Source organism: Sparus aurata, chromosome 21 (assembly GCF_900880675.1).
Source record: "Sparus aurata chromosome 21, fSpaAur1.1, whole genome shotgun sequence".
NCBI lineage: Eukaryota > Metazoa > Chordata > Actinopteri > Spariformes > Sparidae > Sparus > Sparus aurata.
The window spans coordinates 3,299,140-3,322,656 of record NC_044207.1 but is presented as its reverse complement, the minus strand read 5'-3'; the positions used below and the strand labels follow the sequence as shown (position 1 = coordinate 3,322,656).

The 23,517-nt window shown below is 42.8% G+C and overlaps 1 protein-coding gene across 1 annotated transcript; it reads right to left on the bottom strand.

Annotated features, from left to right (window-relative positions):
* Positions 1 to 6,941: 6,941 nt before the first annotated feature.
* On the bottom strand, positions 6,942 to 10,713 carry tmem70 (transmembrane protein 70). Its single transcript, XM_030401555.1, has 3 exons — positions 10,440 to 10,713; positions 9,627 to 9,726; positions 6,942 to 7,581 (listed from the first exon to the last, which is right to left on the bottom strand). Exons 1-3 carry the CDS (start codon positions 10,614 to 10,616, stop codon positions 7,136 to 7,138), a joined length of 723 nt encoding a protein of 240 aa, XP_030257415.1. The 5' UTR covers positions 10,617 to 10,713; the 3' UTR covers positions 6,942 to 7,135.
* Between the last annotated feature and the right edge of the window lie 12,804 nt (positions 10,714 to 23,517).

Sequence of the window (23,517 nt, the reverse complement as noted above, 5' to 3'; positions counted from 1 at the left end):
GCGAGGGTTGCGGGATGTTGCCGCTTTTTATCCCCCTGAGGGGTTGCGGGGCTTACTGGGGCCAAATCCAGTTCTACTCATGGGCGTAGGCCAGGGTGCGCCCTAAATGAGTCGCCTGCTCATTGCAGGACCCTTACTGATTGCAGTGGCTGCCGAACACGGTGCCAACTGCACATCAGGAGCAATTCTGGGGTTCAGTATCTTGCTCAAGGATACTTCGGCATGTAGCTCAGTCCCACCCCAGGGGAGCCGGAGATTCGAACCAGTGGCCTTCCGATCACTGGTCCACCAGCTCTACCCACTGAGCTACAGCCGCCCCAAGTTAGAGTCCAAGTTTGTTAAAAAGAATTTTCCCCATTTTCCTAATCGCCCCCCTGAAGCCCTAACAGACTTCTTACTAGCCGTGGACCCCAAACAAAAGAAATGCATTTCAATGTTATATAATTCTCTTAGGTCGGCTACCTCTGAACCTCTCAATTTAACTAGGACCGCATGGGAGAATGACCTGTCAATGGTTTTGACGGATCAACAATGGACCTCCGCTCTAAATATAGTCCACACCTCTTCCATCTGCCCCCGTCATGGCCTGATTCAATGTAAAGTTCTCCACAGAATCCACTACACGAATGCAAAATTAGCCAGAATTTACCACGCGGTTAGTGATGCCTGTAATAGGTGCAATCAGTCCCCTGCTACTCATTGTCACATGTTTTGGTCATGCCCTAAATTGACAACCTTTTGGCAAAGTATTTTCGACACCATGGGTGCTGCTTATGGCCAGATTATCCCCCCTAACTCAATATCAGCTATCTTTGGCTCCCCTCCTAAAATTGACCTCTCTGCTGAGGCGAAGCGGGCCCTGGCTTTCTTGACCTTGCTGGCTCGCCGACTGATTCTGCTCGATTGGAAGCTCACTCGCCCTCCATCATACAGTCGCTGGATCATCCATCCATCCATCCATTTTCATCCGCTTATCCGGGGCCGGGTCGCGGGGGCAGCTGCCTGAGCAGGGACACCCAGACTTCCCTCTCCCCGGACACTGCCTCCAGCTCTTCCGGGAGGACCCCAAGGAGTTCCCAGGCCAGCTGGGCGACATAGTCACACCAGCGTGTCCTGGGTCTTCCTCGGGGTCTCCTCCCGGAGGGACATGCCAGGAACACCTCCCGAGGGAGGCGTCCCGGGGGCATCCGAAACAGATGCCCGAGCCACCTCAGCTGGCTCCTCTCGATGTGAAGGAGCAGCGGCTCTACTCTGAGCTCCTCCCGGGTGACAGAGCTCTTCACCCTATCTCTAAGGGAGCGCCCTGCCACCCTGCGGAGGAAACTCATTTCGGCCGCTTGTATCCGGGATCTTATTCTTTCGGTCATGACCCAAAGTTCATGGCCATAGGTGAGGGTCGGAACGTAGATTGACTGGTAAATCGAGAGATTCGCCTTTCGGCTCAGCTCTCTCTTCACCACGACGGACCGATACAAAGACCGCATTACTGCGGCCGCTGCACCGATCCGTCTGTCAATCTCACGCTCCATCCTTCCCTCACTCGTGAACAAGACCCCAAGATACTTAAACTCCTCCACTTGAGGCAGGAACTCTCCTCCCACCTGGAGGGAGCAGGCCACCTTTTTCCGGACGAGAACCATGGCCTCGGATTTGGAGGTGCTGATCTTCATCCCAGCCGCTTCGCACTCGGCTGCAAACCGCTGGATCAAGGAAGTCCTTTACAACCTGAAACTTGAAAAACTTAGGTTTTCACTCAGTGGTTCCACCAAGAGATTCCATGATACTTGGCACCCCTTCTTGGAGTTTGTCGGCTCTCCTGACCTATCACTGAGTGCGGAGGAGGACTAAGCTCAGTTCTCATTAATTTCAGACCCCCCCCACCCCCCCTTTTTTTTCTTCTTTCTTTTCTCCTGGTTTTGTTTTTCCTTCCCTTTCTATCTCTCCCCTTGCTTCCTTCTTATCGTTCTTTTTCTCTGTGTGTGTGTGTGTGTGTGGATTAGGGCCGGGACTTTAACGCGTTAATTACGATTAATTAATTACACAAAAATTAACGTGTTAAAAAAAATTAACGCATTTTAATCGCACTTATTTTTGCACCGTGGAACGTTTCTCACTGGAAGAGTTTCAGGGGTACCGATTATACTGGAGCACCAACTAACGTTCATGACTTCAGACAACAACAATGAACGAAGAAGCAGATGAGACTGCTTTGGTTGGCCCCGTGGATGGGAAATTTTGTTTTCAAAAGCGAACGGATGGCAGTGTAGATAAGAGCGTGCTATTGCTGCACTTTATGGCAAAAATTGCACTGGTCGGGGCAGCGTTTAGCTCAGTGGGTAGAGCAGCGTCCCATGTGCCGAGACTCTGCAGCGGACCCGGGTTCGACTCCCGGCCTGGGTCCGTTTGCTGCGTGTCACTCCCCCTCTCTCTCTCCCTGTTTCCTGTCATATCTTCAGCTGTTCTGTCAATAAAGCCATAAAAGGCCAAAAAAATATAAAAAAAATTGCACTGGTCTGTTGGTCTTGAAAAAACAATTTTTTGTTGCTTAAGCTTCTGTATTCAGTCATTATTCAATGGTATACTAAAATCCATGTGAAAAAAATTGCTTCTCACTGTTCTCAGGTCAAATATTTATATGCAATTAAAATGCGATTAATTTTGATTAATTAATTACAAAGCCTCTGATTAATTCGATTAATTTTTTTAATCGAGTCCCGGCCCTAGTGTGGACGTGTGGGTCTGTGTGGTTTGTCCCTGACCCGAAGTGGGTGGGTGGGTGGGACTGGGCTCAGGGGATTTGTTGACATACTTTTGCAAATCTTTGTTATTCTCACACTGTAGGATACCAATATATGTCAGCTTGTTGGAAAATCTCAATAAAAAGATTTGAAAAAAAAAAAAAAAATTCGCTTTGCATCATCTGGACTCCGTTCACTGCAGTACAAAGCTGCAGGGGGGTGTTGGACGTCTGAAACGTTTGGGGAGACTCGGACGAGTTCGGGAACAAATCTTCTCGTTGTGTTCAGCTGCATTGGAAGCTTTTGGAACCGTGCGAACCGTTGCGATTAAACTTGCAAAGTCTGAGAGTGTTGACAGTCAGAGGATTGGACGCCATCAGATACTCTGATTGGTTGATCTGTTCAATGACCATTCTGATTAGGCGAGTTCAAGATCAAGCAGCTCTGCCTAAATCGTGATGCATGCTGGGTAAAATGTGTCCACGATGACCTGGATGGGAGTGGTTTCTGCTCCGCATCTGATGTCACATGACCTTAAGTTATCGCGGGAGCGAGGCTGCTGCAGAGCAGTTTCGCAGTTGCTCTTCAGGTACTGCGCGACCCCAGACCCACCTTCATGACGTCAGGACTTTTTCCCTAATTGGCTCTCATCTACGCTGACGTATATGACGTGTGTTCCGATGAATTTCCATATCCATAAGGCCTCTGCCTCTTTTCTACTCAGATATCAAATACTTTCAGATCAGGAGCAGCCGTGTGGCTGCACCTGTGGGATAGTCAACATGAATAAACCTATAAAATCCTTCATGTAACGCAACAACCCTGAAAGATGTCGTCAGCTTAGGGTGATGATGGAGAAGTGGTTAACTGCTGTGTCCAGTGTTATCTGTTCTATCCACTCTTATTAATTAACCCTTTCTGTTCCCGTCACATTAACAATACACAGAATTATCCTGAGCTACTCTGTGTGTGATGAGATGGTGCAGCGGGACAAGGCATCTGATTCAGTCATTTGCTCTGATTATTGTATTTCATTCATTGTGAAAAATTTTGCTATGAGAAAATGCTTCATCTTATGTGTCTATAGTTATGCTTATTTGTTAAATGTAGTCAGCAAATTCCCCTCAGCTGTGATATAATCATGCACATAAGCAAAGTTGTCATCATAATAATGAGTAACTGTTGTAATTGTATTGTATTGTTATTAGGCAAGACTTACTATAATGTACCAGATAGACAAAGTTCAAATGTATTTAATGGTGACATTACAAGGAAAACAGAACATGATCATTTACAGTAAGACAACATTTAGGCTCTTCATCTACTCTTGATGAGCCACTGTGTGACCGTTTGAAGTGAAGCAATTACAAAGTATCCAAATTTGAAGTTGTTATTGTGACAAAGCTGTCACATTCTGTTGTCTCTAAATATGAACTGTCTGTCAGACACATAATCAGATGAATACATCCTCTGCAAAAATACAGGCTTTACACGGGTCTTGATCCCCGGTCGTCTGCATGCAACACGGTAGCAGTTCCACTGCTCTATTCCCTCAGCTCAAATGTTTTAGTTAGCTACTACTTTGAACATCTCTGATTGAATAATTTCCAAAGGAGATTAATATGAGAAAAAGGCCAGCAAAGTTCCCATAGCATCAGGTAAGAAAACTGATCGCAGTCGTTGTTGATTGTAATCAAACATTAATGGAATTTCAATTTCCTCCACTTCTTCGCCGACGAAGAAGGCAAACACCGCAAGCTCAGCCAAGTCACGTCACGTCTACGGGAAGAGAGAGTGTCCGACTTCATAACAGCGTTTGTATCCCCGCCCCTGCTGTCGCCAGCAGATCTTGCTGATGCGGTCAGGCAGCAGGAGGTCAACTTGAACGCGCCCATTGGCAGTGTGCTAGTGAATCAGTGCGGTGTGTGGGAGGGCCGGAACAAACCACTTTTTCCCTCCTGCAACATCTTCGTATAATAATGAGCCCAGAGCAGACAACGCGACCATCAGCTAAGCCATAATGATCTTTCAAGTAATGCCAAGTAATTTATTCCACAAACGTCTTCTCAGGTCTAACGAATACTGAGTCAATACTGTGTGCGCTTTGTTTTTCTCAGATAATCTATGTCTGCGCTCCGTTCCGTCATTTCCTGTTTTCATGTTTTGGATTACTGGCACGAGACTAGCACCACCTGATGTTTAGGAGGCTTATTGCATCTCGCGCAAGTGCAGAACGTACACGCTACTGTGTAGTTGGCAGTTGCCGAGGCGATTTATTTCAATGCAAGTTTTCTGCCGAACGGGTCAGAGAGGCAACGGAGTGGTCGGATAAAGGCAGTTGGCCATTGGCTTGAGTCTGAGTGGTGTGTGGCCCCCTTTAGTCAGAATATTTGAATGATACAGCTCCCAGGTCCCTCCTTCTTCCTCTCTGCTGCTGCAGCCCTGCCAAGACGGTGCATTCACATCAAGTTGAATGCTAATTGCTTTGGTAGAGCATTGGCAACAAAATAAGCCCAGATTGTTCTATTTCTGATCAATACAACTAAATTACAACCAGGAGAGCCTCATGCTGACTGACTAGCCCTTTTCGCAGAGAGAGGCCACATTATAGCCACAGTGGTGGTTCGCCAATTCTCCACCATTGGTTGTTCACACAGAGCGAAGCATCTCCTGTGTAATTCACACAGAAAGCCGGTGCTGTGGCTCCTAAAGAGGTGTGACGGTGCATGTCATGATGATTACCTGTGTTTTCAGTCTGTTTCCCTGGTGTCCTCCTGTTAATCTAAACATTTACCTGCTCAATGTTTATAAAAATATGGATGCTGTTATAAAGGTGTTTTGATTGATTTAAGTTTTTCGTTCTAAATTACATAATTATATAACCACCATCAGTAAACGGGACACTGTCTGACTCACTCACGGGGATGGAGGCTGTTTTCTGGGGGATAGTTCACTTAAGTCTCGGTCTGGAAGGCTGACCGTCATGGTGATTTTTTTTCAACACAAACACTTGGTGAGTTAAAGTTTTTTGCCAGTGACAGACGTTTTTTGGCCAGAAATGCGACGAAGAGCCAGCAGAACAGGCGGGAGGACAGACGCTTTTCCACATATAATATTGCATTGCTTTGTGGTATATTTTCTACATTTTGTTGAGGGAAGGACCTGTGTAGTTATCAGACTGTCAGACTGACACGCCCTCGATACGCGCAGCCCGCTTATCCATTCACACTGGTTCGGTTCACCAATATTGCGCCTCTGATACTACCTCCAGAGGCGTATCGTATCACAGAGAGGAGGAGGCAGAGAATTGGCGCAGATCCCTGCACTCAAACTGAACCCATAAATTGTAATGATAGATTGAAACAATTAAAATGAAACTGGAACACCACCCACTTCTTTCATTAAAGGTTTGAATTTAGTTGTTTGTCAAAAAATATCTGATGAACAGCGTGGCTCATCAACACTGTCAGGAAATAGTCCAGAAATATGTAAAATATAAAATAACAGAAGGTTGACTGGGCACCACTCAATTTGCAATTTAAGCAGCACAGAACTTTTGAGCTTCGGTGTACTGTGAGTTAATAGAGGGATATTTACTAAAAATGTAATACATTTGAATTGTCCAACAGCTGTTATTTCCTTTGGCAATAGACAATTTAGTATTTAAGTAAAATAAAATAACCATCCAGCATCTTGAAAAGCCAGCATGTGTGATGCTATGGGGTCGTGTTGGCCATGGCATTGGTATCTTGCTCATCTATGGAGGAACCTTCCTGTTGTATTTTTCCATTGGTACTTTTGGCTGTGCTTTTCCATTAATGCTACTGCACCGAGTCCAGCTGAGCCATGTCAGCGATGGACTTTATCCAGATTGGGCCCAAAGTGCACCCACCCTGCCCCTAAGCGGGCTGCTGTGACGTCTCATGACTACAAAGCCTCTAACAATCCCCTTCCTTCTCAGAGAAGCCTTTAATCCAATATGGCTGTTGTATATGTTTCATAATAAAAGCCCTGTTAAAGAAGGATTTCCGTCCACTGGAACACAAGTGGGCCTTTAATTTGGAATTAAATGCAATACGACAACTTAATGAGGACAAATAGATCATATCAAAATCCTAAAAATGCCTGCCTCTAATACAAGCATGCATCAAATAAAGGTCCTTCACTTTCTACAGCTGATGTAAATAAAGGCCCAGGCCAGTGTTCAAGGAAATATGATCATTTATTAACATGATATTCATATTGACAATAAACCTAATAATGTATTTGAGAAAATATTCTGGTTGCCAATCCCCTGTGGGCAATCCACCCTGGTAGAAGTAGAATAGACTGTACCAGTTAGAGTTTAGGATGCAAGTCATAGTAACAGTACATCAACCTTCTTTGCAGTCAGTCCTTCAGCTCTCATCAGGTCTGTTAATATCATCTGCGTCAAACCTGAAGGGCTTGTCATAGCCCATCAGATGGTTGTAGTCATGTGGAATGGGGAACATGTCTGGGTCTACCATTAGCCCAATATGGTCAGCATAAAAGGTGGTGAACATCTTGCTGATGGCTGGGATCCTGACCTGCCTCTGGTGGAACACATTCTTTTTTTCAGTGAGAAAGACACTGTATGTGATGGCAGTGTAGGTGTCTCTTTCTGGGTTGTGGTACAGGCGGATCACGTAGCCCTTGGTCAGAATATGGAGGAGGACGGGGATGAGGAAGGTGAACACGCCAATGATTCCACAATAAGCAGCCTGAATGGCGAAGCCCTGGACTCCTAAACCAGTCTTCAGGAGGATTTGGGGCATGACGAGGAGGCTAAATCCACTGGTACTGTAAGAAAACAGCTTTACACCTGACAGAAAAGAGGATTCAGAGAACATAGGTTACCTAATGGAAGGTTACTGTAGACCACTTTTCTAATCACTTCCATCATCAGGCACATATTAATTTAATCTAAGTATTGTATGCATTTAAATCAGCAGTTGGTTACATCAGTCTTTATAAAGTAAATTTCCCAAAACCTGCTGTTTAATACAGCAACTGAGGTCTTATGTGACTGTGATTTTGTTTGTATATAGAGGCACTGTATATGGCTCTGATTTAGGAATTGCTTTATAGCTCAGTGTTTGATTTCACAAGTTTCATGCAGGCAGCGATGAGACTGTAAAAAAAAGGATGGAAGAGGACCCAGGGTTAGGCCAAAGCTTACTTGTTATCTTATGTCTCTCCCCAGAATTTTGTTCCAATTTGAATAGGAGTAAACTGAAAAATCCAGCAGAGAGAGGCCGAGCTGCAGCTGAAACAGCATCTGAGGACATGGTCAACAGCGACTATTGAGAGCCTAGTTGTGCGTTTGCTCACATAGCCCCTAATGCCAACAGAAATAGATGATTTCTGCTGCAGTGATTTTGCCGCAGGCAGTTTTTGTTGGATACTGTCACCAACAACCAGCCTGAGGCAGCACAAGTGCGTTACATGAAAGTTCACTTCTGGTTTGTGCAAGGGCCTGTGGAAAACAAACACTAAAGCTAATTGTAATTACTCAACTTAATTAAAGCACTAAGAACCCCGAAAGGATGTGTTCAACATCTGTTCCTTAGCCATAAGCATGAGGAGACCAAAGCTGAGCATGTGAAGTGGTTGACGAGAGCGCATCAAGAATGGAATGAGGGCACAGAGCATGTCCAAGAGCAGACAGGGCTGCAGCTCCGACAGAGGACAGTGAGTCAAACCTGCTGGTAAACCTGCAACAGGCCATCTCTTTGCCATCATCAAATTTGAATTGTGTTTGTTTATACTGCAGATTTTTAAAAAATAGAATTTCCATGAGGCACTGGAAATTTCTTCTCAGCAGACAGACCACAGGCAATAAACCTGGCATATGATATTCCTCGTACGCAGCTATACAGTGACGTTAGCAAGCTACGTAATGAGTCATGTTCTTTTGATCGCCATCTTAAATCAATATTAAATCCACATGATAATACACAGAGCGATCAGCTGGTGATCCAACATTTATGCACATTTCTCCTTGTTTCATTTAGTGCTGCTTGAACGACTGTGCATGATCAGTAAATGTTGTTAGTTCATCTTTCCACTCAGCCATCTTCCATGTTATTGTTTGTTGTATTCATGGAACGTTTTACAACATCGCTTCACAGTTTTTTTGTGAACAATGTCCATGTCTCACTGGACCAGTGTTTCCCACACATTCATTTAATTGTGGCGGTCCGCCACAATATCAACAGTGGCCACCACATATTGATTTTCCAATTTTGAAGACCGTCCCATTCTCACTCACTCAAGACAGCACCCATTAGTGAATAGTATGACATTATGAACTCCGATACAGTGGATAGCGGTGTGGTTTTAGTCCGCAGGAAAAACTAAGAGAAAGAGCACCAGGCCTTGAAACCAGGTTTGGTCGTGGCTAAGCTGTGTAATTACACCGTCATGTGATGCACTGGGGACTTTTTCCCCAAAAGCTAACATTGTAAAAGACGCGTCTATAAAACCTCAAAACCCCCCCGAAACTACTAATTTTACTGTCAGAATTTGAGTTGTTCGGTCCGGTAAAATTTGGAGAGTCTAGAAGAGCCACCTGTTTACATTTTATCCCTCTCCAAGTTAGCTTGCCGCTTCACCAAAAATTAACAAACTCGGTCCGTCGAAGTGTCGAGTGTGCATGAGAGAACATTATCTGCTCCTGATGTTTCTCATGATAATGATGATGCAACTGTGTAAGGTAACACAGGTGCTCCTACTCATAAAATGGAGTCTCACTGCCCAGCCCTACAAGCAACACACCAACAGCTGAATTGGAGCTTAATCAAAACTAGTGTCAGATAGTGTTTTGTTTATTTTTTCTTCAGATGTAATATAGTTCAAGAAACTCACCTCGAATAGCATTACCCAGGTTGCCGCTGTAAATAAGGTTCCCATCCTCGGAGTGGATTGTCGTGGAGAGACAACGGGTGGATGGATATTGAGACTGCACCTATTCAAAGAACCAAGAAAAAGCTCTCAATTAAATATAAAAACTTATGTATATATATATATATATATATATATATATATATATATATATATATATATATATATATACATACATATACATATACATATATATATATATATATATATATATATATATATATATATATACACACACAAACAAGCTTTGACAGTGTTTTACTGATTTAAAACTTGGACAATTGGTAATATTTCACAGAAGTGTAAATTACTTTGCAGTATTAGTATAGAGTTATTTTTTCAATCTCGTTTGCTTGTTCTCTGGTAACACATGGCCAGATTTAACTCTTAATTCATACAGCATTTTCCACAGGAGTGGTTTATGTCAAGCAAACCACAGGTCCTTTAAAAGAAACCCTTAAATCATTCCCAAAGAAAACATTCAGAAGACTTCTACTTATTTTTGCTGTATCCTATGTGACACTACGAATGCTGAATTTATACATCTGAAAAAGTCTGTTTTGGTCACATATCCTCCCAGACCCTTTTCTAGACCTCAGATCCTGCAGGCATCAACAGTCGATTCCACACAGCGTGATCTTAGCGGATAATGCTAATGTATCAACTAGTTTTGTTTAAATTTGTCACGTAAACGCTTCCATTAAAGTATTAGCTTGATGCTAACCCCCGCGTATTTCTTAAGAATACACAATATCAGTACGGTGTTAATAACGTCACCTTGTTGTGTGTCTGGAGGAATGACCTCCTGGCAGCAGGGAGCTGGCTCCTGCTCGTCACTCTGAAGCAAGACTTGGTAATCGGGGCAACATGTCGCGCAGCCGTAACGTTCAGATTTGCGAACGACCGAGAGATAACCCACGGTCGTACTGTTCGCAGGATATGTGCAGAAATCATTCTGAGTTAGTTCTTCTTAGCTAGTTGAATTTCACATCTGCTGGAAGTACTTCCTGTACTTCCGCTGTTGCTTCTTCTTTTGGTTTTATATCGGGTTGTAACCATGACTTTTGCAGTGAATACCGCCGCCTACTGTACCGGAGTATAACTTCGGGACATATGGCAATTCTTTAGATCATACAGTAAATGAAATAACTGCATCAGTTACAGAGAACAGAGGACAAAAACACAACAAGGCTTTTTTTTTCTGTGGGGGGGTCATTTGTTTTATTTTATGCCCTGAGTGGGCACCCAGCAGAACCTCAATTCCACTTCAGGCACGTGTAATGTGAACAGACTTTTTTGATTTCATAGCTTGTTCTTCCCTGTTAGATTGTATATCTTGGATGCTGAGTGGGACTGCTACGGAAACATGTTGTTCATTCTTTGACTTTGTGTAGGACTGAAAGGACCCTTCCTGTGCAGAGTGTGATTGCAGTCTCATTAGCCAACAATCAGTTGGACCCACACCAGAGCTTGCCCTTTCAGAACTTACTTGCAGGTGGCATTTATCCTGCCTCAACTTGGAGTTCACACACTGATGATGATCTCGCTGTCCCTAAACACATTCTCAAAGCCTCACCCACTGAGATTTTGCCTTGATGGACGGGATGAAATTAACGAGATAAGGCAGGCATACGTTTAACATGATGGTGATGATGCAGTAAAGATGAATGTTCCCATAGGTTACAGGATGGCACCAGACTCAGAGGTAGTATGGATGTCCTGCTTACCAGAAAAATATGAGGAAAGACTTGAAACACCTGAGTTTGAAGGCATGTGTTTGGCTGACTTTGCTTCAGGGTACAGGACTCTGTGGACAGCAGAAAAGCCATTCACCTTTTTGCAAAATATAACCATGGGCAAATCTTCCATTATCAGATTTCCACATTTCTCAGAAATGAGAGACCTAGAGAAGTCTTACAGGTGTTTACTGAAACTCTATCGTTCACACAGATCAAACAACAACCCAGCAACACCGAGATCCTCCCAGTGGCAGTCTGTGGCAGTCTGTGGCAGTCTTCGGCAACCTGTGGCATGTCCATGGCAACTCTACTTGTTTACACATTTTAATGTGTTTTGCACTTCTTGATATTATGTAAATATATATTATCTGTTCCATAGCGTACATGTGAATGTAAAATATTGTACATATTGTACTATTCTTATTCTTATATTTAAAATTTAATATGTATATAATTTTATATACATATATTTTCCTTGTGTTTATATTATTCTTGCGTTTCTGAACTGCCGAGTGGGTTCCAGGAGATGCCACGGACATGCCACAGGTTGCCACTGCAGTGCCACTACCTGCCACTGTGGTGCCACTACCTGCCAATGCCACTTGGAAGATCTCGCCGTTTCTCCAGCAGCCTGGAACCAAAGCACACACTTCATATGAGCAGTTCTATGGTCATAAGTGGGGCTATGAAGTATAAGCCAAGACGGACAATTTTTAATGAAGGACATGGCAAAGAAAGAGCTACAACAACAAGGCAAGCAAGTCCTTTCAGTCCTTTCCGTGAAGCTGCAGACACAGACACCGAGGCTCATTTCATCACCATGGACAGCGCTATGAAATCACGGCGCATTACAAATCATTCACACATTGACAAATAAATTAATGAGCATCATCAATCTACAATACAATTTCAAAATTTATACAAAGCTGGTAATACAAAGACTATTTTATAAAGTTGCAATGAAGTGCAAATGCCTCTCCATGCACAATTACGCATGGCGCAATACCTATGTCAAATAAATTGAAGTCACAATTTTTATTTATAGGTTCTACTATACCTCCTTAATTCTCCACAGGGAAAGAGACAGACAAGTGAACATGGGGGGAATAAAACTACCTCCGCAATGAATACAAATTCCTGAATTTCCACTTGGCCAGTAATCTTAATCCCTTGAAATAATAATCAAGGTGTCTTATAACATGGGCCGACCTTACATGAACACAAAGTCCATTCATTGGTCTTTCTTTGTGAAGTGGGCGATGGCGGCGTCATAAAGTTTGTCCTTTGATTTGAGCTCCAAAAGAAGTCCTTTCTCTATGGACATCAGTGCCAAAGCTCCCAGGCGATCCTGTCCAGTACTGTTCCTGGCATGCGTCTTGATGCAATTCAGAGCCGAGAAAGACCGCTCCACGGAGGAGGTGGACACAGGGATGGTCAGCATCAGTCAGGTGAGGTGATACAGCTGCGGCATGCTCTCAGTCAGCTCTTTAAGAGTCAGAAAGTGCAGCAGGTCTGTTGGGCTCTGTGAGAAGGACCACCATTACGGCTGGATGATACAGCAAAGAAGAATGATCCACAGGCAGGTTTGAGGTGGGTCACAGAGGTGGTTCTTTATTCATCTATCCATCTCAGCAAACAGAATGGAGACCTCAGCGCAACGCATGGAAACATCAGCACAATGACAGCATGGTTGTTAAATGGTGCCCATTTATAGGGTGTCACAGCTAATGACCCTGTAAGATTCCAATCGCCGGGATCCACTGCCTACCACATGTTTAACCCTCCATCTTTATTCCTATATTTACACAACATAATTGTTAACTTCTATACACACCCCCCATTTACATCCACCACCCAAAAAAATACACATATCCACTTAATTTAAATTTGCTAAAATACAGTGAAGAAAATAAGTATTTGAACACCCTGCTATTTTGCAAGTTCTCCCACTTAGAAATCATGGAGGGGTCTGAAATTTACATGGTAGGTGCATGTCCACTGTGTGAGAGATAATCTAAAAAGAAAAATCCAGAAATCACAATCTATGATTTTCTAACAATTTATTCGTGTGATACAGCTGAAAATAAGTATTTGAACACCAACGTTAATATTTGGTAGAGTAGCCTTTGTTTGCAATTACAGAGGTCAAACGTTTCCTGTAGTTCTTCACCAGGTTTGCACAGACTGCAGGAGGGATTTTGGCCCACTCCTCCACACAGATCTTCTCTAGATCATTCAGGTTTCTGGGCTGTCGCTGAGAAACACGGAGTTTCAGCTCCCTCCAAAGATTTTCAATTGGATTTAGGTCTGGAGACTGGCTAGGCCACTCCAGAACCTTGATATGCTTCTTACGAAGCCACTCCTTGGTTATCCTGGCTGTGTGCTTTGGGTCATTGTCATGTTGGAAGATCCAGCCACAACTCATCTTCAATGATCTGACTGAGGGAAAGAGGTTGTTCCCCAAAATCTCACAATACATGGCTGCAGTCATCCTCTCCTTAATACAGTACAGTCGTCCTGTCCCATGAGCAGAAAAACACCCCCAAAGCATGATGCTACCACCCCCATGCTTCACAGTAGGGATGGTGTTCTTGGGATGGTACGCATCATTCTTCTTCCTCCAAACACGCTTAGTGGAATTATGACCAAAAAGGCCCATTTTGGTCTCATCTGACCACAAAACTTTCTCCCATGACTCCTCTGGATCATCCAAATGGTCATTGGCAAACTTAAGACTGGCCTTAACATGTGCTGGTTTAAGCAGGGGAACCTTCCGTGCCATGCATGATTTCAAACCATGACGTCTTAGTGTATTACCAAGAGTGACCATGGAAACGGTGGTCCCAGCTCTTTTCAGGTCATTGACCAAGTCCTGCCGTGTAGTTCTGGGCTGATTCCTCACCTTTCTTAGCATCATTGAGACCCCACGAGGTGATATCTTGCATGGGGCTCCACTCCGATTGAGATTGACCGTCATGTTTAGCTTCTTCCATTTTCTAGTGATTGCTCCAACAGTGGACCTTTTTTCACCAAGCTGCTTGGCAATTTCTCCGTAGCCCTTTCCAGCCTTGTGGAGTTGTACAATTTTGTCTCTGGTGTCTTTGGACAGCTCTTTGCTCTTAGCCATGCTGAATGTTTGGGTCTTACTGATTGTATGGGGTGGACAGGTGTCTTTATGCTGCTAACGACCTTACACAGGTGCATCTGATTCAGGATAATACAGTGGAGTGGAGGAGGACTTTTAAAGGCGGACTAACAGGTCTTTGAGGGTCAAAATTCTAGCTGATAGACAGGTGTTCAAATACTTATTTTCAGCTGTATCACACGAATAAATTGTTAAAAAATCATAGATTGTGATTTCTGGATTTTTCTTTTTAGATTATCTCTCACACAGTGGACATGCACCTACCATGAAAATTTCAGACCCCTCCATGATTTCTAAGTGGGAGAACTTGCAAAATAGCAGGGTGTTCAAATACTTATTTTCTTCACTGTATAAGACGCACATCTCTACCACCCCCACACCAATTTACACTTGGTTGCCCCCAGAACTATAAAACAGTGTCCGTTTCTTGAGGAAGCCTTTTGCCTGCACACCCTGAGGACAGAGACTGGTGAGTACACAACACACTTTAATTCCCTCAATGCACACACTTATTGAGCAACGCAATACACATTTTTAACTCAAATCCAGCAGTACAGCCTGTTTGTTTTCTTACAGCCCATCATCCATGGATATCGCTGATAATTTACGGTTTTGAAATGCCTTTCCACTCTCTTAACCTTTTCTTTTAATTCCAGTTCTGGAGTTTGTCTTCCGTTTTTTATTATTTTAAGTTTTTCTGTGAAAGGCTGTCTTGAAAAAGGTGATGCTATCAAACTAGCCACAACGTCACTCTCGTCTTCCGAGATTTAACTCTGTCTCTCAACTGTTCTCACCACTCTGCAGAGATTCGATGTTCAGACCTCATGAAGGCCTATGATCTTTTGTTTTATTCCCGCCCACTTAAAATCAAACCATGATTGGTCGTTTTGCCTGTCACACTCCACACCAAAACACATAGCTTGGCCTTCCCCGGGATTCGTGATGTCCTAACCAATGAATGAGCCAGCTAACCGGGCCTTAATAGAGACAGATGATTTTCAGGTTTTCAGGACATGAACTTGTATTGAACATAAAGACATGAACATAAAGCTTATACTTTATTACATTTATTAAATATATTGTATTAAATTAAATGAGATAGAAATTAGAAAATTAAATAAAAAATGTTTTATTGAATACTTTATTATTATTATTAAATTTATCATTTCTTTTTTTTAGGCCTTCTCTGAAGGTGTAGAAGGCCCTGAAGGTTCCCCTCTGAATAATATTACGAGGGAGCTTGGTTGTCGCAGTAAAAAGTCTGGAAACATGTGCAGACTGTAGACAGAGACAATGCCAACATTGTCCAAGAGTTTGAAGACTGTGTTGGAGACAAACACAGCTTTCGCTAGCTGTTAGCCATTAGCTACATGGTAGAAACTGTAACAACACATAGAACAAACTAACATTATTAAGACACACGAACCATTCTGAAACGTCCTGCTGCAGCCGCAGAGTCTGTACTTCTTCAGGAGCCTCTTCTTCTGGGTCATATTCTAGGTCAAACTGGTATGGTTGAACGAAAAATCTCTGCGAGCTATAGTGATACATCCACTGTAAACATTAGCTTATGCTACTGCTAGCGTAAGCAGCATCCTCTGCCTGAGAGGGGCATGTAGCAGGGAAGGCAGTCGTTGACAGACGGAGCTCATTAGTGTTGGGACCCACAGATGAAGTCATTAATTGTGGATCTCAAAATGGACTCTGAACTGAACTCAGTGTCTCAGAATTCCCCATTCTTCACAACTAGGTGCAAAATTCAGGTTTGAGCTACTATTGGTCTGGTTGACAGACCCCCCTGCTGATCAGGTAGTCAAAACCTCAGCACCTTCATTGTTCTCTCTCTCTCACTCGACGCTCTCTACTTCTTTAACTTCGGATCTTCAAGGGCTCCTCTCCACCGAGCTGCTATCCATGCAAAGGAAAGGAGCGACCAGTTTCCTCCTCTGCCAACTTTCATCAAACCTTGCACAGCAAGAACAGCTTTGTTCAACATTGGAATCCCAACCTTCTCCTGCAACCACCAGCACCTTCTCTCCAAAGACTGGTAACGCTGAACTGGGCTTAGATAGCAAAGCATAGCACGGCTAAGCACAGGACTTTAAACCCTGGTTGATGTAATGTGTTCAATTTATGTGTTTGTTCACTGCTTTGGTACTATTGTGACGTCAAGTCAAGCTATTGGTAGTTTGCTTTCCTGGATGGCTAATTCGACCATTAGGCACACGCGCACACACACACACACTTGTATATAGTACATGTTAGTAAGATTGTGTGTTTTCATCTTTGCGTTAAATAAAAGACTTTTGAACCCTCTTGCTGTCTATTTAATATTGTACAAGAGTGAATGTTGCCAACCTCTACACCGTCAAGAACTCCAAAATCCTTCAACCATTACTAGCTGTTATGGTAAATTGAGTTGTAGTTATTAAGTTAATTATTAACCAGAGTTATAAACAGTTGAGTACATTTTTATGAGACCGATTTAGTAAAATTGCTATCTTTTCCTTTCTTCAAGTCTGGTGCCCCGAGGTGATCTGATGCAAATTGGATCATATTATTTATCATAATTAATAATTATCCCAAATAATTATTATTATTGATGGCTTAATCTCCCTTTTATTGTTGCATAAACATAACTTAATTGTGCCTCATGTAATGCAAGGCCCAACATCAGCATTTAAAGGTGCAAGCACAGAAACAGCCTGCTCTCAGTAGAGCTCACTTGAGCGACTTTAAGACAGCTGAAATTCAGGACCACGGATGGGTTTGGGGCAATGCATTTCGAATACAGTGTTGTTGGACCTCTGACAGCTGTGTGAAATTGATGAAAAACAGTATAATATGGGACCTTTAAAATGTGCAGAATATATTTTTAAAAAACCTAACCAAAATCGTAAACAGGACAAAGCTAGCACCACAAAGTGTGTTTTTGTGTTGTCTAACATTTTGTTTTTATTCTAAATGATATGATATGTGACCAGTGCCTACAAAAACCCATGTCTGGAAGCAGGTCTCATCACAATCCAATGCTTTAAAAAGTCCATATAATATATATATAAAATTGAACTTTATCAATATTATGTGTAAATTAAGTAGTATTTATTTCACAAACATTAAAAAATAAGAATTTTGAAATGCACTCTCGATGCTAGAACAAACAAACAGGTCTTGAATGGAAGCAGTGGAAACGGATCGAGGAACAAACAGATGATGGAGTTCATTTCAACACGAACCTGGTGAGGTACTCTTTCAGAGCTTTTGATTCGCTATCAAGACAAATTGATAAGACCACACTCCTGTCCAATTGGTTAAAAACTAACTAAAGAATACTCTGATTTCTCTGAGGCCTAGAAATGCAAATATGTTTCAGAAATTCGAGCCTGTCACTATGATCAAAACATGCCACAAATAACTCTCCATATGGGCATGTACCACACTAAACATGAAAAAGCAGGATTCTGCACTGTCTCACAATCCAAACGTCAGGATGCAGCAGCCATCTGGGCACATATGGATCAAATCCTGAAAGATATTCACACAACATTTCCAACTGTTGAGACACTACACTTTTGGTCAGATGGACCATCCAAACAGTACAAAAATAAAAAGAACTTTCTCCTCATTTGTGCTGTTCCTCCCCAACTGGGATTTACAATATTGAATTTCTTTCCAACGTCCCATGGCAAGGGTGCCCCTGATGGCATTGGGGCAACCAGGGGCGTTGCTAGCAGTGCAAAACATCCGGGGCTTTAGCCCCACACAGTGTTGCCTCAGTTACCTTGAAAAAGTAATCTGATTACTGATTACTCCTTGTCGCCAGCACAGAGTGTACATCGAACCTTCATATTCTCATCTTTAGCTGACAGGAACTCAAAATAATGACTACATTTCCAGCTAGAAAACGGTATCTCTCTCCTCCCTCCATTGTTGTTGTGTTTGTGTTGCTGCGTGGTGTACGTGTGAGTTGTCCTTGTGCTGAAAACGTGACTTTTCGCAAACGTGACATCACTCCCCAAGACAAGAAGAAAGCAAAAATATATATTTTTACCACGGAAAATGACAAAAATAATGATAAGTATCTTACTGGTTTTGAAATATTAACGTGTTAGATTATTTGTTACTGAAAAAAGTGGTCAGATACCGGCATCCCTGCCAGCAGATAGAGTCTTTTTTTAACGGGGCTGGGGAAATTTTGAAAATTTGGCTGTAAAGATGCAATTTCAATGTTGTTTGAGAAGGAAAGGCAGGCCAATCGTTGGGTCCTCATTGTCATATTTTAATCACAAATAAAGCTAATTTTCCCTCACTAGGCCTACTGAGTAATGTTTACGTTAAAGATATTATAGCCTATGATAAGACCTGCGCTGTGTGCATAGGCTGTTAGAGCAGGTAGAACATTCCCTATTATCATTTCTCCACTTCATTGTCTATCTGCATCAGGCCTACAGTAGGCTTTATAGGTATTAAGAGAAAAACATTGTTATTTAACATCTTCAATAAACCCACAAATGTAATACATTTTCCACAAGAGCCGCTGCCTACTACAAACGTAACATGCGATTTCCCACACATGCATGTAATAACTATTACGTTTGCAGGGATTTGTTTGTGGGGACGTGAAAATCCTTATTGTAATAACTTCCCACAAATGTAATACAATGAGTAATGGTTGTGGTGGTTGTTGTTTGTTTCTTTGCCCATACACCTACTAATACTACTGACCTTGGGTGCAAATTCCAGCTGCTGACTCTCCGCTATCACACAACGGATCCCCCTGTGACCAAAGTGTCAGTTGGATTTCAGAAGGGCCAGAATTAAACACTAGAACGGCCGTAAGCAGTCATTGTGACCGCTAGATTTAAACTCTATAATCTCTCATGTAAATACCCAACCGAGTGATGAATGCATTCATTGTGTCATGATATTTAAAAAAAAAAAAAACTAACTAACTCCAAAGTGTACATTTTGATAAGTTTAATTATACATTTATCAATATTCGTTTGGTTCTGTTTGCATCTCTTCCAGACTGGCACTTCCTCTGTGTCTGTGTCAGCGAAGATGGCCAGTGGCGGTCTTCTATAACATCCTCGACCTGGCTGGGATCAATACCTGCATCCTATTCAAGGAGCACCAGCAGCAGGAGAGCCCAGAGGAAAGTCCTGCAGCAGCTGGCAGAGCAGCTGAGGGCAGAATACATGGAGGGGAAAGGGGTCACGTCAGTCGGTACAGGGTGGGCAGCAGCGGAAGCAACCACTGCAGCAGCAGCAGACACGGAAGCAGTGCCGGTCCGAAAGAGCTACAAACGGAAGCAAATGTTGGACATTTGAAATGCCACAAGCCCACATGTGGTAACTGTGCGAGGAGAGCGGAGGTAATCTGTGTAGACTGTAACCACTGATCACGACGGCTCCTTTTTTGTTTTAGATCAGCTTGTTTCCAGCTTTTTCGATTATAATTATTATATCATATTATAATGTTTAAAATGTATCATAATCAAATAAGTTACTTTTTATTGTTAATTTTCTTGTTCTGAGTTTTCTTTCTTAAAATCTTGTGTAAATATATGCAATAATTACCATTTACTATGGGGGTGATATGAATATTGATAAATGTATAATTAAACTTGTACATTTCGGTGTTATTTCGTTTTTTATATGACGCATTCATTTACATGACAGATTATCAGTGTTGGGCACGTTACTTTTAAAAAGTAATTAGTTATAGTTACTAGTTACTTCTCCCAAAAAGTAACTGAGTTACTGAGTTAGTAATGTAATTACTCCACTATAAAAGTAATTAATTACCAGGAAAAGTAACTATTGCGTTACTTTTATTTCTTCCCCCTTTTGAGCTCGGCAGTCATTTTAGTGTACTCGGCATCTACATATGTATTTAGAAAATGTCTCTCTGCATTGCGGACCAGCACCTGCTCTCCCCGATATTTTACCAATGAGTGCTCTGAAGGAGTCTGACTCAGCTGTTGATAACAGGAGCAAGTTCTCAACAACATACCTGTCTATCATTGCATTCAGTTCAGTCTGTGTCACAAGTTTTTGTGAAGCTATTAGCGGAGCTCACGAACATTGCCACTGATTGGCTTAAGAACTCTCACTCACTGTTAGAGAGCCAATCATCATCACTTATGCGGCTGTCTCGCCCCTCCTTTCGCCCTCACCGGAGGAAAAAAAAACTCTGCTCTGTAGCTCCGGTGGCTGAGAGCAGAGTCGGATGACAACAGCTTCAATAATCAGCTTCAGTTTGTAACGCGCCACATTTAATAGTCGGTAGGGGTAACGGCGTTGTAACAATGGATATAGTAATTAGTTAGATTACCCGTTACTGAAATAAAGTAACGCTGTTAGTAACGCTGTTTATTCTAATGCCGTTATTCCCAACACTGCTGATTATAGAGTTTAAATCTAGCGGTCACAATGACCGCTTATGGCCGTTTTAGTAGTTTTGGAATTCCGGCCCTTCTGAAGTCCAGCTGACACGTTGGTCCAATCAGAAACATATAATTTGACCGGATCTAACTCTACGGTTGTGGAAAGCGCACTTTTATGCCCTAACCAAGATATCGATCATTAAGATTAATTGGATCAGGTCTGACTAGAATGAACCGGCCACAGTGGTAAACTGATCCAATTCACCCGCCTGAGTGGCATCAGACTTCAACTTGTCACCAGTGATGACTTTCAGTTTTATGACAATCTGGTGATGCAACCCTTGAAATCTATTACTGAAACAAGGAAGATCCATCAAGTTGTAGCTGAGGGCAATGTCATTCTATCACGAGTCCCATCAACTCTTAGTTTGTTGTCACCTGGTTTTGTTTACATGCCTCCCCTGTCATTTCAGATTCTGCCACTTCCTCTTGCCATGCAATCAACCCATTCCCCTCACCTGGGCTCCCCTGCTTGTCTCTTCACCTGCAGGCCATTCCCTCATCAGTGCCTCAGTATTACTGGCCCACTTCCACCTGTTTCCTGCCAGATTTGTCTTGTGTGTTTTCGCCAAGCTCTCCAGCGTACCATTTCCTGTTTCTGCCTGATCTGCCTGTTTTGAACCTACCTGCCTGTTTTGTTAGGCCTTGAACACCCAGCCTGCCCCTGGTCGGATTTGTTTGCCTGTATGACTTATCTCCTGGTTTTGGCCATTGCCTTAATTGTTGTTGTCATGTACGACCAGTACTGGTGGCTGGCTAAAGCTTTGAAAGTTGAATTTTTCCATCCTCATGGGCCAAATGTTAGTTTCGAGCAAAAAAAAAGGACAACCGGATATCTGCTTCATGCCATTTACAGATATTCTGGTTAAGCTGAGTGAGCCATCTTCACCAGTTCGCATAAGCAGCACCAGGGATATATATCAGGTATCTCCTGAGGTCATGGATTTCATTGAAGGGGAACATGTGACTCATCTCTTACCCAATGTTTAAACTTTAAAAGTGTAACTCTAGTGTTATGTGACCAATAGCCCTATTTTGGAGGTAACCATGTGCTATTAGAAGGAAAAAACACGAAAACATCTGGTACAACATAGAGCAAATAACAGCTTAAGCTAACCTAATGAGGCATTTGCCTAGTTGTTTCAGTTTCAATTCAAATGGCCCATTAGGTTAGCTTACTGCCAGGCCACTATTTGCTCTATTGTACCAAATTCTCTTTTTGTTCGTACTAGCATGCGGTAACCTCAAACAACAGGGTTATGAGTTGCATAACACCATAGTTACGCTTTAAACAATGCCATGGTTTAGAACAGGGGTCTCAAACTCAATTTACCTGGGGGCCGCTGGCGGCAGAGTCTGGGTCAGGCTGGGCCGCATCGGGTATTCCACAAAAAAAAAAATCGAATCTTCTCAACAACATTATTAACAGTTCTTTAACTTGAATGGGTTCTTTTGAACGTGAACAGTTCTTCTGAACATGAACTGTCCTGAACATTAATAAACATTGAAGAACATGAACAGTTCTTCCGAACATGAACGGTTCCTCTGAACATGGCTTCTCTTGCATACTCCTTGCTGCCAGAGACCTGGAAGCGCTTTCTCTCACAAAGCTGAGCCACATTTGGTTTGAGGGAGGAAGCAGTTGAGACCCTCAGTATGGCTTGAAGATGATCTTCACTAAGTCTGGACCTGTACTTGGACTTACTGAAGTTCATGGTGGAGAAGAGCTTTTCGCACAGCTGTGTGCTCCAAAAAAGGCACATGGTCCGCTTGAACATTCGGGCTCAGGGAAGCTGGGGGGCAATTCTCTCAAAAATTGCCCAAGCTTGTCTGCTTTTCCATTCACCTCCCTGAACTTAGCTTTGAGGTAAGAGTTGCACTGCAGGTCAATGAGCTCCATTTGAAGCACAGGAGGGGCATCTTGCACATCAAAGGAGAAGGGGTCTGCAAAAATTTGAAAAGTGGCTCTGTACGTCTTGAAGTCTGCAAATCTGTGATCAAATTCCTCCTGTAGCTTCACAATGGCATCAACATACTTCTCACCACTGAATGGTATGCCTGCATCCACGAGTGCCTTGCATGCTGGGAAATGGCAAAGGTTTGTCTGAGAGAGCTGGGCTTTCCCTATAACAAGTTTTGTGGAGAACGCTCTCACGTTGTCATAGGCAGCACTGACGAGCTGCCCCTGGCCTTGTAACTTCTTTCTCAGTACATTCAGCTCATGCGTGATGTCAACAAGAAAAGCTAAGTCCATGAGCCATTTGGGATCACTTAGCACAGGAACAGCCACCCGATCCTTCTCCATTAAGGCTTTCACTTCTGCTCTCAACTCAAAAAATCTCTTTAAGACGTTTCCCCTGCTGAGCCAACGTACCTTGGTGAAGTAGAGCACATCCTCATATTCAGACTCCATTTCCTCTGAAAAAACACGGAACTGCCGGTGCTTTAAGCCCCTGGATCTCAATTGGTTGATGCATTTCACAACGACAGACATCACATTGTCAAACTTCAGGCATTTGCTGC

Bases quoted from the DNA above. Each gene is read 5' to 3' on its own strand.
- tmem70 (XM_030401555.1), bottom strand. From the start codon at position 10,616: ATGATTTCTGCACATATCCTGCGAACAGTACGACCGTGGGTTATCTCT. The intron at 9,727-10,439 runs GTGACGTTATTA...TTCTTTGAATAG, and splicing joins TCCTCCAGACACACAACAAG to GTGCAGTCTCAATATCCATC. The intron at 7,582-9,626 runs GTGAGTTTCTTG...CTTTTCTGTCAG, and splicing joins CCTGGGTAATGCTATTCGAG to GTGTAAAGCTGTTTTCTTAC.